The sequence below is a fragment of the Varanus komodoensis genome, unplaced genomic scaffold, assembly GCF_004798865.1.
Source record: "Varanus komodoensis strain SLA01 unplaced genomic scaffold, ASM479886v1 scaffold685, whole genome shotgun sequence".
NCBI lineage: Eukaryota > Metazoa > Chordata > Lepidosauria > Squamata > Varanidae > Varanus > Varanus komodoensis.
This window is the reverse complement of record NW_025336327.1, coordinates 1-16,623: the sequence shown is the minus strand read 5'-3', so window position 1 is coordinate 16,623 and position 16,623 is coordinate 1. Positions and strand designations below refer to the sequence as shown.

The following is a 16,623-nucleotide window of genomic DNA, read 5'->3' as shown; positions in this document are numbered from 1 at the left end:
TTTTTTTTTCAGTGCCTCAAAGCTATGCCATTGGAGGTCATTTACAAAGAATTATTCTTGTCTGTTGCAAGTGTGTATTTGTGGCTATCGGATATGTGTAGACGTGCCTGGCAGTACTGTGAAGAGCAGCAGGCAAGGCAAAAGGCAGGATAATGTATGCACAGCTGCCAGTGAGCAGATGTCAAGCTTTCAGTGGAAAAGCACTGACAAAGAAGAAAAAGCAGAAAAGAAGGGGCAGCATTTGGAGACATTATCTCCCTAGCAACATAGTCCTCACAAATTTAAGGCTTGAACTGGCCATTCTCAGTCTCCTAAGGGATATGAAAAGTGTGGAACTTATTATCTTTCCTTTCTGAAGTAGTGGGAGACTTGGGAAAGTGTTGAAAAATGGAGAATACTGAAAACTGTCAGTTCAACACTTAACAAGACTACACATATTGGACAAACAAAGCATGCTTACAAAGACAACCAAATTTTTAGGGGCAAAAAAACCAAACCAAAACTAAAAAGAACAATGGCCTTAAGTGCTTTTTGAGGCTGGGGACCAAGATGTATTTTCCTGCAAAAGACCCTGTGATATTGAGTGGGGGACTGAGGAGGAGAGCAAGCCACACTGAGCTACATTGTCTGTTGGGAAGATCATAGGTTGATCAGCAAAACACCCACCCAACATTGTTTATTTGTAGGGTTGCTTGGTATGATGTGTGGATGCATCCAGAGAAAGAAGAAGGGGAACAGGAAAGAGTGAAGAAGGGATGGAACGTCAATTTACTGAATGTGAAAAAGTAATAGGCTTGCCTTCTGTGAAATGCAGCCTGCATTGCACCAAAAGAATGTGGTGTTTTGGGGCAAAGACCCCTACTCTCAGTTTCTTCCATCCTTGCCAGTTTTCTTTCAGTAAAATGTATGTTTTGTTGCACTAGCAAATTTTGTGACTAGCCATGCCAGCCATTTTGTGGTGGTGGGCATGAGACTTTCTCAACGTTCCAAGGCACCCACTGGCCCAAAAAGGTTCGTGCCACTAAACCACCCTCACTAAAAAGATCTAGAGCACTGAGGGAAGTGCGGCAAAACCACTAGTTCCCAACAGGAAGATTCTTTTCACCTCATTCTCTCCTGCTCTCGCCTCTGCCTCTCCTTCTCCTTTTCTGCTAGTTCTGCCTGAGCTTTCAAGGCCTTCTCACGCTCCTCCTTTTCCCGGGCTGCTCTCTTGAAGTGCTCAAAGCTGTCACTGCTGGATTTCACTGTTGAGGATGGTGCGGCGGGGTGCTTCTGCACCAAGCTTGCCCAGGAGCCCATATTCTTTAGTTTCAGATCCTGTGGAGACAGGAAAAAATGCAGTGGTCAACACTGTACCTGTAGCAGGACTAGTTGAAGGGCACACTGATGAAAGGCATTAAAGCAAGTTTGATGCCAAAGAGATGACAAAACTACCCATGTCTAGCTCGGGCTAGAAACAATTACTTCGTCACAATTAACAGAATGGCTATTGTTTTCATTCAGAACCTGTTAAATCTTCCCTTATAATTCTAGAAGGGTGGAAAAATGTCCAATTCTTTATTTTTCTATGGGAAAACATCTGTTCCAGAAGTGCTTCAGTAAAAAAGAATGGATGTCAACTGCATGTCAAATTTATTAGGCAAACCTGGCAGTTTAAAGTTGCAATTAATGTTTTTCAGGTGATTACACTTAGTATAGGTGAGAAAATCCATGTCACTGAAATATATGTCTATGTCACAGGGTGAAATGAAGCTAATAAATAGCAACTTAAGCTTGCCCAGCAACCTTAGTGGAGCAGAGCTGATCTCTGCTGAAACACATGAGCAACTGTCAGTGCATCATGTACATTGTTTTGGGATGCTAAAATTAATCAGTGTGCAATCTGTTCCAATCTTAGTTTTTACTTAAATTTAAAGTAAGGAAAGTACATGCCATCATCTTTACATTTTTACAAATATATTTTTAACATGCTATAATATTTAATTATATTATGCATGCTCTAGATCCCCCCGCCTTCCTGGGATATTTCAGGTTAATTATTTGTATTGGACTGGGACAAAAATTTAACACGGGGCACATTATTTAAAAGCTTTGTTTAATATATACAAGTAAAATAAAGATGCTCAACTTGCTTGCTCTAGGGCAGCAGGGGACAACTGGTGGCCCTTCATAAGCTTTGGCCTAGAGCTTCATCAGTATTAGCCAGCTTAGCACTAGTGAGGGAAGGTGGAAATTTTAAATGAACACTTCTGGAAGGCCACAAGTTGCCCGTCTTGCCTGAGAGCATCAGAACATTTTTGATACAAACAGAATCTCCACTTAAGCACAGGAATTTTTTCCAGGACAGATTGAAAAATTTCTAATTCAGAAATTTCTGGAAACCCCACATTATCCAAAAGCAGTTCTGACCTACCTTATGGATGCTGGGGTTGGGGAGGAAAGAGCTTGTGCTTAATAAAACAGAGCACTCTTATATATTAATTTGATAACTGAGGCAGGACTCAATACTCTCACAGCATTGAAAGCATCTTGGAATCTCATTCAGTGTGCTTCCCCTCTGTTCCCTGCTACATTTGTACTACATGGCTCAATTATACACATTTAAATAGAAGGAAATGCATACTTGTGTTGTTCTTTCAAGGAATTCAAAATAAAAATGTATCCAGGAGCAGCAATGGGCAAGTTTCCAGCACTCACATTTCCAGGCCCTCCAGCACAACTCTGACATGTGTATGTATACATGACAGGCAAAGAATGTGCATGTCAGGTTCCAAAGAAGCTAGTACATACACGAAGGCAGATGAAAAACGCACAGGCAATGAAAACCATGTAAGAAAGAAGTCGAGCTGCAGAGCAGAGAAACTTGGAGATAGGAAAAGCTCCCTCTTTGTAAAAAGCCACTTATCTGTATTCCACACCCATCGTATTGTCAGCCAAGACCATAATTGCCAGCAAATGAATGAAAGAGATTAAATAATGGGTATTACCCAGGATTCAAGTAAGCAGAACTGATAACCCAAGGGACAACACTATTTCCATTTACGCACTTCAGTTAATAGAAATGTACTTGTTAATATACATAGGGTGGATTTAAATGATCAGGGAGAGCAAATAAGCCAAAGTGGCTTACTTTCCACCTTGTGTGTGCCGAGTTACCTAAATCCATAATTCCCCTTGCTGGGTGCAGGTTATTGTTATGACTGAACTTGGTGAGGGTGAGTGGTGGTGGGGCTTACAAACCGCTCTGCAATTGTAGAACAAGCCATGGGTTTGGAGTGGTCTGTGAATTCCCACCCATATCCTCACAATCACCCTTGCCAGATTTGGACATTATGACAACTCACACCTGGCAAGGTAATTGCAACCAGTATAAGTGGGGCAGGGAAACAAGCCATTACTTTCCCTCTCCAATTGTACAAACCTGGGCATAGATCTTTTTTTCTTCAGGTCTAGAAGATCAGGTAGTGATCATTGGATTTCAGAAACCATGCTAGAAATTAATATTTTAGCATGAATATTAAAGTGGCGGATACATCAAAGTGATGGATGGGGCATAAAAGTTATAAATAAATAAATAGGAATGTCTCAAGAAAGATTAATGTTGAAATGGGCATCTAAGGAAGCATGTGAAATAGTTAGGAAAGTAAACAAAGTATGCCTAATTTTGTTTCCCATTCTCATGGGGGGGTGGGCATGTGTGTGGGACAGGGAACATCTTGGCAGGAGTGAGAACAGTTCAGGCCAGATCACTGAAACAAGCTTTTCCAAGTTCAGTCATCAGAGCCTGTTACTTTTTCAGGGCCATTCAGTTATAATAAACTGTTACCTTTCTAGGGGCAACTGGTGCTTTTGGTTCCTGCTTCTGCCTCTCTTTGTCCTGGACTCCTGGAGGTGCATTTGGCTCCGGGGGTCTTATAACAGGCCGTCCACTGTCCACTGGCTTAATCTCTGTTCCTGAAACAATGACAATCACTGTAAGACTCTGTTCAGACAGGTTAACTCTATGGAAAAGCCACTGTGGATGAAAGTTGGAAATTTGGCATTTCCCTCTCCTTAGACAAATCTACCAAAACAAACAAAAAAAACCCATGAACACACTCAGTTGTCACTCACGTTGTTGGATATGTGCAGGTGGCTTGATATTCTCTGGATGTTTGGGGGGATCTTGCCGCAAAGCTGGGCTGAAAGTCTCATTTCGAATGACTGGGGACTGCATCTTGTCCTCTTTCACCATAGGCTGTGACTGAACTACAGATGCTGCTCTCAGTTCCTATCAAGGCAGGACAACAAACACAACTCAGCCCTCATGTCCTCATATAACTTTCCCTTTGTAAGCCCATTCCATCTCCACATGGTCCATTCCCACTACAAGGGTCTTGCGAAGACCTGCATTCTCAAGAGCAAAGAATGCTGGGTAACATTTTGAAGCTCCATGTGCAAACTCTGGACTCTAAAACACCCTTTACATCACAATGTACCTTTACCTGCTTTTTTGGCTGGACATTTGGTTGTGGTGGAGATTGATGTGGCAGCCCCTGGAACTGTGGCATCTGTGGGGAATGCATCATGAGAGGGGAAGGCGCTTCTCTCAAGTGACCTGGAACAATTCCGCACCAGTCAGTCAGCTTCTCATGACAGTTTTTTCAGAGTCATTAATCAAAGACTTGGGGAGAATGATCTGCAGTTGATCCAGAACAAGATACAGTTGGGGATGTGGAGAGGCCTTTATTTCAGGAACAGGGGATGAGGGAGGCTTTAAACATGCACCAGTCAATGAATGAATCTTGCTGCATGCCCTGGTTTGGGATAAGGCCAATGATGCAGTGCACAAACTACAGGTCAGGATGAACAACAACATTTTGAATGAAGCAATGATCTGTTCTTGTCTGTGCAACTAACTGGCCTAGTTGTAGCCTATGTGCTAGATCGGTGATACAAAAATTCAGGAAATTTACAAACCACAATTTTTCTCAAAAGCCCTTTCTTCTTAAATATAGACTTATTTTACTCCCTTAACATAAATGCATTATTTATAATTCAGTAAGCATATAAATTATACTACTTTGCATATTTGTGAAATTTACAGAACAATCTTATGTAGGCTTCTCAGGCCTTCTAGGTGGAATCTAGATCTAATCCATTCCTTCTGTTGACATTAGAGACAGATTCTTTCCTAAATCAGCAGATTTATCTGAATTTGTACATTGGAAAACTATCTTGGGCACCACCCTCAATCATTATGGATGAACACAGCATATCACAAAACACTGGCTGCACCCGCCACTTCTGTCTCTTTAGATACGTGTGGGTACTCTCTGTCTCCTTTCTCTGGTCTCCTCCCCTCCTCTGGACCTCCTTTTTATGGCTTCTGCATTTTTTGCCTCTCTTTCGGACCTCGTTTGTACAACAATGGTCAAATCAACATGTTCATCACCCATGGTGGGTTCTCATGATGTCTGAACCAGCCATGGTTTCCACAGGGTGGTTTAATTTTCACAGATAAAGCACCTTGAGGTTGTTTAAGGAGGCTTGTGGTAACACCCAAATCCAGCAAGGTGACTTCATTGCGGATGGCTGGGAATGACTAAGAAGGCTGCCTGGCAACTTGCTGATGCTGCCACCATAGTCCCTCATCCATTTTCTGTGCCTTCCACCCCACTTTCCTAAACATCAAGGAGGACACTGGAAAGCGTATTGAACGTACTCACAAAAATGGCCTTGCACAAGAATACACACTGAAAAATCCTCAGCTATGCAATGTGTTAATCCCTCCCAGCCTGCCTTACTACTCTGCCCTGAAATTTCATAATGGACCAATCCCCCTCACTCTGTGACATTTGCTGACTTTGCAACCTTGCTGCTCTGTCTTGATATTTGCACATCTTTACCCTGAATTTGCTTATTTTTACTGATATCTGTTCTCCCTGAAATCTCTGTATCTTCATCTCTCTGTACCCCATATGCATATCTGATAGCCAACAACAGAGATCAGTGGAGGGAAGCAACAAGCACAAAGGTCAGTGGAAAAAGCCAAAAGCAGCTGATGGCTGCAAGAAAAGGAGCTTTTGGGGCAAATATATCTGGTAGCAGGTAAAGCAACTTAAAAAAACAGAGTTCACTTCCAAGACAGGCTCAAAGTGGAGGATGAAACAAGAGAAGTATGTCAGTATGCTGGGCAAAGGTGTTGACAAAGCTATCAAGGAAATGAGGCATCAAGGAAACAATTCTGGTGCAAAGGCACTTGAGATACATACCAGGAACTGGTAGAAATGAACTAAGTCAGCCCTGGAAAGATGCAGAGGGCCTGTTTGTCATGTTAGTGACCAACCAACCCATTGTGGCTTATTCTCAATGGCTGAGCATGAGATACAAACTTGCCCAAAGACCTGTTGTGTTCGCACAACTTGCTATGTAAGTCACCCTGCGAACAATGCGTGCGCAGAGATCAGTTTCTCCCAACAAGTCCAAAATGATCTCCTTGTGAGCAAGCCGGTGCCGCGGGGCCGGCTTGCTCACAAGGAGATTGTTTTGGACTCGCTTGGGGAAAAGGATCTCCCAGCAAGGTGCTGGCTTGCTCGCAAGGAGACCCTTTTCTCCGAGCGAGTCCAAAACAATCTCCTTACGAGCAAGCCGGCACCTGGGTGCGCACGCGTAGTGAGCTACGGCAGGCCAGATCAATGGGCACGGCAGGCCGGATCCAGCCCGCGGGCCATAGTTTGAGGACCCATGCTCTAGCTGGTACCCCAACTGTTGGTCACAGTAGAATGCATCTTGTCTCCCCCTCACTTCTCTGGTGGCCACCCTGTTTCATTTGCTGCTGGGTATAGGTTTTTTTTTGGGGGGGGGCAGCCTTAAAAATGCAATTAGGGTTTTTCTTTCTTTTTCCAACCCCTGACAATTATGCAGTTGTGTTCACAATTTTCCATTCTTACTACTGTTGCTCTTTTACAAGTCTGTTCCTACAGCTTTTTAGTATATATAGTCTTGCCTAGCCAATGGCCTTGTCTGTTTCAGCTATCAAAAGAAGCAGTGAAGCCAAGGAAGTAAGCAGGCTCCGTGAAAGAAATTAGGAGGGTGGGTACTCGGAGGAGGGCTTTCTCTGCGGTGGCGCCTAAGTTATGGAATGCGCTCCCCAGAGAGGTCCGCCTGGCGCCGTCGTTATTTGTTTTTCGGCGCCAGGCGAAGACCTTTTTATTTAAGCAGCATTTTAACTGTTAGTATTATTTGATCTCATCTGGCCAGGGCAGCTTATTTTATATTGTATTTTTTGGATTTTTAATGTTTATATTTATTGTAATTTATATTATAATTACTTTTATTTATTGTTGTAAGCCGCCCCGAGGCTTCGGCGAATGGGGCGGCATAAAAATGTTTTAATAAATAAAACAAATAAAAAAGTAAGCACCATTGAGGGCAGTGAGATTTATTTCTGAGTAGCCATGCATACTGGGGCATTTTCAGCTAGCTGTTCCTTGAAGCTACTGAAGGTCCTCCTCCTCCATGCAAGTTCAGCACACACTGATATATACCACAGAAAAAGCACAGCATGTGAGATAACTGGCCTGAAGAGATCTAAGACCTAATGGCAGAAATAGCATGGATGGCACTGAATCCCGCATTATAATGCTACTAAAAATCCTTCATGCAGTTCCCCCGAAGACAGAGGTATGGTGCTTAGGGAAAGTGTCTGATCTGGATCTAGGTGTACATCTAGTCTTGGATGAGGTTGCCCTTCTCCTGAAAGTCTTAGTGTGTAGTCTGGGAATGCTGCTAGACTCAACAATTGCGGGCAAAGCTCACGTGGCAATAGTAGTCCAGGGTATAATGCAAACTGCGACCCTATCCGGAGAAGAAGGGACTTGCCCCCATTATCGATGCTGTGGTGGCACCCGGGCTGAACTACTGTAATGCAGATGCCCTCTCTATGGGGCTGGCTTTAAAAATGGGTTGGAAACTATGGCTGATGCAGGATATAGCTGCCCAGATATTGATGGGCACTGGATGCTTTTCTCATGTGAGACCAATATTGTCCCTGTTCTGTTGGCTGCCAGCACATTTCCAAGCATTTAAATGCTGGTGTCAACCTTTCAGCCCTTTAACAGTTTGGGATCAAGTTACCTGAAGGATCTGGACTAGTCTGCCCACACATTCTGCTCACTCATTAGCACAGGCTCTTTTTATTTGCTGTCTGCCAAGGGCAGAGAAGCTGGCCAATTCAAGGCCTATTGTGTGATGATCCTGCACCTTTGGGAGCCATTTCCATAGGATGTCCGTCAGGCCCATTCTTGGTAGGTCTTATGGGAAGCTCTGAAAATCCATTTGTATTTCCTGGCTTATCCATCATTCTTAGGATGCTGGTTTTAAGGATAACACTTGTTTTAAATAGCATTTAATTGAATATACATTTGTTGAATTCTTACTGTATTTGTCTTGCATGTTTTTTAAAACCCCACTTTGAAGGGTTTGCAAACTTGAAGCTAAATAAATATAATTTAAAATGCATACATAGATATATCTGAGTGAAATATATTAGAGAAATGCTATTGTTAGACTACAGAGGCTTGGTATGGTTAAAGTTTTTGCTAGGGTCACTGTTTTGGGTTTGGAACAAAATAAGTTCTATCAATTTCAGTGAAAGTTTCTTGCTGAAATCAGGAACTACCAGAAGGTATTCAGTTTAAGAGAGCAAACTTAACTGAAGATGTAGATGACTACTTAATTAATCAATTAATGGTTGGTGGTTAATTTATTTGTTGAATCTTTAAAGAAGATGGTCATTGCACTTTTAGTAGTTGAGTCATCCTCTCTCCCTCTCTCTCTCTGCGTGTATGCATGCATTATTACTAATTGACTCCTGCCATGGTGCTCCACTAACAGGGTATTCAGTTAGATGTTTAACTTTTTTCCAAACATATCACCCTGCTCACCCCTAATCTTGATGCATGATTCTCTTCTGCCAAAATGTGGAGTAGTGGAATTTTTCTAATGGCTCTATGCCATGGTGGTGTGCAGATGGAATGGGTTTAATTTACCCAAATGTGTTATGTGGATGGAAATAGAAGGAGATGATGTTTATGGATCTTCATTATAATCACTAAATGGTGTTATCCAGGTGCATCCAGATCTCACAAAAGGTGGTATCCTTGTGTGCTAAAGGTTTAATTATGTGTGATGCAATAAAGTGTATCAGAAAGACACCAACCACAAATGTGCACGGATGGATAGAACTATTGGGGGGAAAAGAATTCTCCCTGATATTTTGCAAGAAAGCAGGCTGAAGCCAAACCAGGGGGAGCTCACACATCACAAGAAAAATGATAAGGAGTCAAATGTGCAGTGTTTGCAGTTATTAAATTATGATATGAAAGAGAGACATGCTAACTTGCCAGAGGTGATATCGAAGGAGTTAAAAACAAAATCCCATTTGAGTTTAGACTAGACAGCTTATCTTGCCTAAATGGCAGACTTTAAAGCAATGCTGTGAATCATTCTGTTATGGAACTGGAGGACGTTGACGTTATTGCATGCATCTAGCCATGCCGTCAGATGTGTGGCACTCCTGTGCCCAGTCCAGTCCATCATTTGTCTCAGGCATGTCATCTGCCTATACAGAAGCAACTGGGATTCCCAAACCTTGGCCAGATCCTTCTGTTCCACTTCCATGGACATGGCTGCCTTCTTCCCGTTGTTTGGAGTCACCAAGCTTTGGAGAGATGCTGGATTTCTTCAAACATCTTGCCAAGCTGTACTGCTTTTTACTGCACAACATTTCAAGATCTTTCACCACTCTTTCTGTCCAAACACCCGCACACATCTGCTAAAGATATCTCTAATGTTTTCTGAATTGACTTTCATGGTATCACTGCTGAGTGAATACCTATTATTCACATTGTTAAAATGAGTGTGTCATCCCTGCCTTCAATATCTTGGATCTCACCTCTTCTTCAGTTGGATATGTGCAGTTTGGAAATTGCAAAAGCAATGTGGAGAAGAGAGCAATGGCATATTTGTGAGGCCCAAAAAGGACATGCGTGACTTGAAATTTCCCCCTTGTTTTTCTAGAAAATGGAATAGCAAACTGTGCAGACCTGTGCCATACATTTAATCCAGTTTTATATACAAGCGCACACATACATACTCACCAATATGATAGCAGGGCTGGTTTAGAGCAAGAGGCGACCCCCTTCTTTGTTGACCTTAGATTGGTGTGTCACTGTGTCTAAGACACTTACCAATACAGAAGCAACAAACATGTATGTTTATTGCTCATGGACACATTACAAATCATGACCTTGAGTTAGTATGAACACCCAGGCAATATAATCTGAATCCTTGAGGTGGTTTGAGTAAGCCCTATATCTCATGGTTAGAGAATTTCCATCTCCCTGTCACCACCGGACCAGAAAACCTCTGGTTATTTCTGGAATGAATTCTGTCTTTTCTGAAATGCTTCTGCTCCACCAGCTTTCTGGCCTGGATGCTTATTAGCATGGACTGGCATACTTTCTTAATACCATTCCTAATTCAGTCCTACTGCAAGAACTAGCATCCATCTGTCTACCAGAACATACTGCTTCTGACATCAAAATATCACTATTTAGCAGGGAAGCTCCATGAAATGGCTGGACTAGATTGCATTAGTAAGCTGATTCTCTTCCTTTATGATCAGTCAGGACTGTGGGTTTATTTTACACTGTGAAAGAGAATGCTAACACTAATTACTGTAGTTTAGAATGGTCACCCTTCTTACCTTGCCTATAGCTGGCCTCCAGTGGGAGGTGCATTCTCTCACTGTATTCTGAATGATACTATTCCAGCAAAGATGTATGCAAATGTATTCTTTTATTATGCCCTGTTTGTTTCATGTACATAGAAGGGACACTGCTAGTAGTTGATGCGCTATACCATGAACAGTAAATCAGGCCCTAAGGATATGGCTGGTGCTATTAGGCACTGTGATAGTGTTCTCTGAGTGGGTGTGAGCTTGTTTCAGGGTGCCCAGCATCATGTTTTTGTTGCATTCCACACTCATCGCATCCATTTTACCCCCAGAGTAAGTTAGTCTTAGGAATTTACAGTAGCCTAGTCATGAGCATCAGTCTCAGTCATGTCAATCCTTTTCTTCACTTCATCAGATATTGTTGTTCCAAGGTGATCTGATGTAAACCCTTCAGGTGTGAATTCCTGACCAAGGCACTGGAGCAACATTGCTTGCATTATAGGACTTGGGTGTTGTAGTGAGTGACACCAACTACTACTCCTGGCAGGCATCCCAGGAGCATCATGACTGGGATTCTGGAGGAGGAGGAGGAAGAAATCTTGAAGAAATGTAGTTGGGAATTCTGGGAACCCAGAGAGAAGGACAGGGCTTTGAAACACCCTCAGGATCACCCTTGCTCAGAGGTTCCCTGGCTGACAAAGAGAGCAGGAATGTTTTGGAAGGGGCAGAAGGGGTCAAAAAGGGGGAGGAGGAGGAAGGGGAAGTGGGAGTCAGGAAAGCCCATCTGCCCAGTTGGAGCACTTGCACAGCTCTTCTTGGCTGGCCCTCTACCTGTGGGAGCCACCATGAAGATGGAGCCCACAGTTACTGAAAGGGAAGGACTCTGAGGAGAAGTCCCCAGCTTGGGTTCAATTTTCTTGACATCAGCAGAGGCTAAGCATCCAAACTAGGGAGCTTTTAGAGTTGCTTTGCCTGGTTAGCTGCAAAGTGCCAATAAATATTTGGTTTGCAAAGAGACTGCCTAGTGTTTTGGAGCCCAAGGGCAAGAAGAGGAGGGCTGAGCTCATCACAGCTAGACCAGCAGTGGACACTTTCAGAGGCCCTGGGGGGCAGCTTCTGCTCTGAATTTCAGCAGAGGCAACATCAAAGCAATCAGAGGTTTTCTGTCAAACAACAGTGGTGGCCTGAACAACTCTTTAAAGGCCAACCTTGTTATTTTCTGCATAATTGTGACTTCCAAAGCTGATTCTTTTGATACGGTCATCGCAGCACCAAATTCAACAGTGAGCAGTGGCCAGGTGAGGGGCGGCAGACTTCAGACAACACAGATGGGCTGAGTTGCCCATGTGCTGCAGGGAAGCATTGTGTGGTTTGATGTGGATGCCAGCGGGAAGCCTGTTCATATGTGGACTAGTTAGTAGGTTTCTAGTTTTTGGTGATATTTGTATTGCACAGTTAATTTGCAGAATGATCTGCAGAAAGTGAATCTAATGTAAGACCTGATCCAGACTCAGTGTGACAGCAGAATGGAAGTTCTGGGGTTGTGGTTTTTCACCCCTTCTCAGAGACCTCCATCCTGAATGTCTCGATGATGAAAATGATATGGATTCTTCTCAGTTACTAGAGAGACCTCTAGGACAAGCACCAAGAACGGGCTTCCCTCACTGAAAAACAGATGGTGGCACACTGTAGAGCCTGCTAGGAACTAAGGGCTGTGCTACCGGTCTGATGACATAATGAGGTCCTAAATGGGAACGAACTATTAGAAGACAAATTGGCACGCTTACAATGTCATCAGGAATAATTCGCAATGTTTATTGTCCACCTTTATGGGGGATGCTGGTACCTAGAGCTGGTCCCTTCATTGCTTGTAATGTCATTGGTACATTACAGTCTGCTGACCTTACTTTCATCCAGAAAGTTGGTGATGTCCTATAAAAGACAGGGGGTGCCAGTAATGAGAATCAGGAAATGAAAAGCAGGGAACAGCAATATATCTGGTTACTGACTCACACAGTTAGAATGCAAACTCAAAGGCAAAGCCCCAGTCATTACTCTCTAAGCAAGATGACTTTAGGGATAAGTGGACAACTTTAACTACAGAACCGTTTACAACCAAATTGTAACTCATTCTGGGTGCTGAAATGTAAACAACTGCAGTCATAAAGGACAAAGTCCTTAATTGCTACAACAAGTAGTAAATTCAAATACGTCATGATGGACACCCTGTATGCTCTCAGAAATGTGACCATGCTTTCAAATGCCACCAAAAATTATGGGACCTGCCCCTTCGGTACCACCAATTAATAATTTTATATGAATTGTATGGCTGCTGGTGTAACATAAATAGCAGAGAAGTAGTGACAGAATAGGATATGATAATATATTTCTATAGCTTTTCGGTGATGTACAAGGTCTGGTAGAAAATATGGGCATTATAAACAAGGCACATAGTGGATATTTTGGCATGAACAGACATGTTAGTAGTAAAGTCTTCATGCAGATGCTTGTTGACCCCATGTGTTTGCATTGTGATGAAATGCCCAGAAAGTTTTGTTCATCAGTACAGACATGCAATAAGCAGCAGCAACAAAAACAAATTGAGAGATGGGTATGAAGATAAATGTCTGTAGGTTATATGAAGTTTTGTAACCACCCTCACTAAAATTGCAGCATTGCAAGTTTGCAAATATCAGAAATAGCTGACAAATCGCTTGCCTTTTTGCTATAATGTTACCTATAGTGCTGGAATACTGCAAAATGGTAGAACACAAAGCTGGGTCAAAAAGTAAATTAAAATCACACCAAGAACATTGTTTTTAGATTTGATTAAAGACAAACTTTAAGAGCTGATGAAAGCACATTTGTTCCTTATTATAAAATGTCAGTGCTTTGATAATGACATGTGGATTGCCATGTCTGCTCAATTTTTTGTCCTGTTTTGGGTGTGGCTGTAAAGACTCTCATGATGAGCACCCCTGCTGCAAAATGTACCACTGTGCTCTATCAAGAGGGCACTGTCAGCACTATCAATGCAGTATGATATCTAGGATAAATTTCTGTATGTAGGATAACTTTCTGTACGTAGGATGCTATCTCACTGCCTCTACAGGCTGAGTGAAATTGGGACTCACACAAAGACCTCAGTGTGTCCAAAGTATAATGTACTGAAACCATGCACAGTCCTCCCCTCTGCTGTGCCAAAGGGACGTGGGCATCTCCTCTACATCCCTTCTATGCTCAAGGAGCCCCCTGGATCTCCTGTGGGAGCCCGTGGTGTATACCCACATGCACGTTGACTCCAGACCATGAACGCCCCGCTGGACATTCCTCAGAGCAGGGAGTTTGCCATTCCAGCTGTGGGTGGGCCTCACCCATACCGCCCTCTGTCTCTGTCTGCATATGCTTTCAACATGGGATGGGGCAGAGGGGGCGTGTTGATCCTTGATTGTCACAGCACTTAAGCATCTGCTACCTAGGGACGCATGCCAGGAGGAACAAATCCATTTACTTAATTGAAGGGGTAATTGTATGACCTGTGCTGATAATATGTTTAAGTCTGCCATGAATTATAAGCAGATATATGCCCTTAAAGGTATATTTTTAAAAAGAGGAATCATGACTGATGCTTTAAACCTTGATGAGCACCTTCTCCATGCATCCTTTACTGAAATATGGAATGGTATCCTTCCACATGCATGTCTTCCTGTTTCTCTTGTTCGCTAAAGAGACTGCGTGCCTTCAGAAATGTCACCATTTTCTAACATGGACCTGATCTCCTTACTTAACTTTCACCATGAATATTCATCTAAGTATGTGTTCTGTCCCAGTGGCTGTTCTAAGTGGCTCCAGAAGCTTCAGTATGACTCCCAGTTGACCATACAAATAGGCCCTGGAACAACTAAGCTGACAATATAACCATCACCTGGCAATATAACACTGATCACTTTAAATATGATAATAACGCATAATGTCAAAGCATTTTTATCAGATTCAGATAAAAATATCCAGAAGATTTAATAGGTACAGTTTTAAGGTTTGCATAGCACTTCAGCAGGAACACAGCAGAAGGGAAAAATGAGAGCCATCAAGAGAACATTTGAATAAAACATGCCAAGCCTCTATCTGCGAGTGCCGAATGTGAAGATCCCAGGCAATCAAGAGTTGATCCTTTGGTGAAATCTTGTATGACGTCAACTTGAAAGAATGGACTGTTTCATTTTTAGGTAACTCAGTGAGTACACTAAATAAAATTGCTTTAAAATAAGCATTAATCTTTGTGGAAAAAACACACTATGAGCTGTGGAATGCACTGAATTCATGGTCTTTGAAACCTCATCTTTGTTCCTGGTAATTACCATCTGGTTCTAATTTCAAACCAGTTGATTCAGTGGCAGAGGCCATCTGAGCTTCTGTATTCAGAATGGTGTTGAGGTTGTTTATTTTTCCCCCAACTGATCAAAGAAACTTTTAGAGAACCAAAGTAAATAGAACTTAGTCAATTAATATATAAGGCAATATTTCAAGTGCCAGTTTAAGGCAAAACGATATTTTATAAAAGTCCTAGTACAGATTTGGTCACAGCCAGCCTTGATGTGTGCGTGCGTGTGCTTGTATGCATGCATGCATGTGCGTGAGAGAGAGAGAGACTGTTTGTCCCAGAATGTTAGGTATTATCTGATATCTGCAACACCTACTAGCAACTAATTCATTCTGTCCACAGTCTGCATTTGCAGACTGAGTCTAAATTGCAGACAGCCACAGGCGCAACATTTGGCCTATTTTTTTCATTTCTCCGTTGCTTCCCAATCCTCTTCTTTGTGTGCTTTCTTGCCTGTTAAAGAGCCCTGGATAAATCAAAAGCTTGCACAACCTTTTGTGGTATGTTGGTTGGTCTTAATAGAGGTATTGCCCAACTGTGGATTCTGGATTCCATACACTGCATGCACCAGCAGAGCTAATTTGATTTTATGTACATTTTAGCTCAGTACTTCATTTGGACCAAAGTCACAATAAGTTCTCATAGGGCAAATTATGTTGATTTTAAAAACAACAAACCTGATGGCTCCTGGTCAATTTAGTTAGCATGTCAAAGTAAACAACAGAGATCTGATTTCAAAATTGCATTGAAGGCTGGATGCACATTCAAAGGTATGGGACATTTTGCCATCATGAATGATTTTCAAACTTGGGAGCCAAACTGGCCATCTTTCCAGCTTTGCATTGGCTTACAATACGATGGCTAAAGGATAGAGCAGCAGTAATTCCTTCACAGAGAATTGTTTCTTGATTGGCTTGGATTTAACTTCCACTTTTCGTGCACAAGCCTTTCAATTCTTTCTCACAAGGATGTGAAAGACTGGACAACAGAAGGCCTTTGCTTGTGGATTTAATGCACTGTTGAAATATCTATGTTATTGTCCACATTTAAAATGATCAAAACTGCATCCATCATTTTAATGTTGTCCTTTATCCTACCCTTGGCAATCTATTGCAAGGTTCAGGCAGAGCCTTTGGGTACAATTGCTTAAGCCCAATAATCATAGTATCAGCAATGCCTAAACTGAATGACAAGATATGTGTGTCCCAGTTTAGATGTGACGCTAAACCATGATTTAGCAGGATTTCCCCTCAGATCTCATGCTTACCCCTTCCTCCTTCTCTTCTAGCATTACTGAAAGAGATAAGAAACATTCACTTTCGATGTCAAAGTAACCACAGTTTTGTGTTATGTCCCAAAAGAACAAATTATAATTAGTATAAACTATAGTTTATTGGAACAAGCCAAGAATAAATCATGGTTATCACCATTGCTTACAGCAATATATTATAGTTTAGACCAGTTTTCCCCAACTTGGAGCACTCTAGATGGATTAGACCACAACTCCTGCCCCCCCCCCCCC

General features: G+C 42.3%; 1 protein-coding gene across 1 annotated transcript; it reads right to left on the bottom strand.

The window, feature by feature from the left end:
* Positions 1-6: 6 nt before the first annotated feature.
* LOC123033898 (bromodomain-containing protein 4-like) lies at positions 7-6,319 on the bottom strand. Its single transcript, XM_044450804.1, has 4 exons — positions 4,485-6,319; positions 4,114-4,270; positions 3,827-3,954; positions 7-1,317 (listed from the first exon to the last, which is right to left on the bottom strand). The coding sequence occupies exons 1-4, from the start codon at positions 4,566-4,568 to the stop codon at positions 1,102-1,104; spliced, it is 585 nt and encodes a 194-aa protein (XP_044306739.1). The 5' UTR covers positions 4,569-6,319; the 3' UTR covers positions 7-1,101.
* Positions 6,320-16,623: the final 10,304 nt, after the last annotated feature.

What these genes read in the sequence shown, in the direction of transcription:
- LOC123033898 (XM_044450804.1), bottom strand. Translation starts at nt 4,568, where the DNA reads ATGATGCATTCCCCACAGATGCCACAGTTCCAGGGGCTGCCACATCAA. An exon ending in ATGTCCAGCCAAAAAAGCAG is followed by an intron (nt 4,271 to 4,484) that starts GTAAAGGTACAT and finishes CTGCCTTGATAG; the next exon opens with GAACTGAGAGCAGCATCTGT. An exon ending in ACCTGCACATATCCAACAAC is followed by an intron (nt 3,955 to 4,113) that starts GTGAGTGACAAC and finishes TCATTGTTTCAG; the next exon opens with GAACAGAGATTAAGCCAGTG.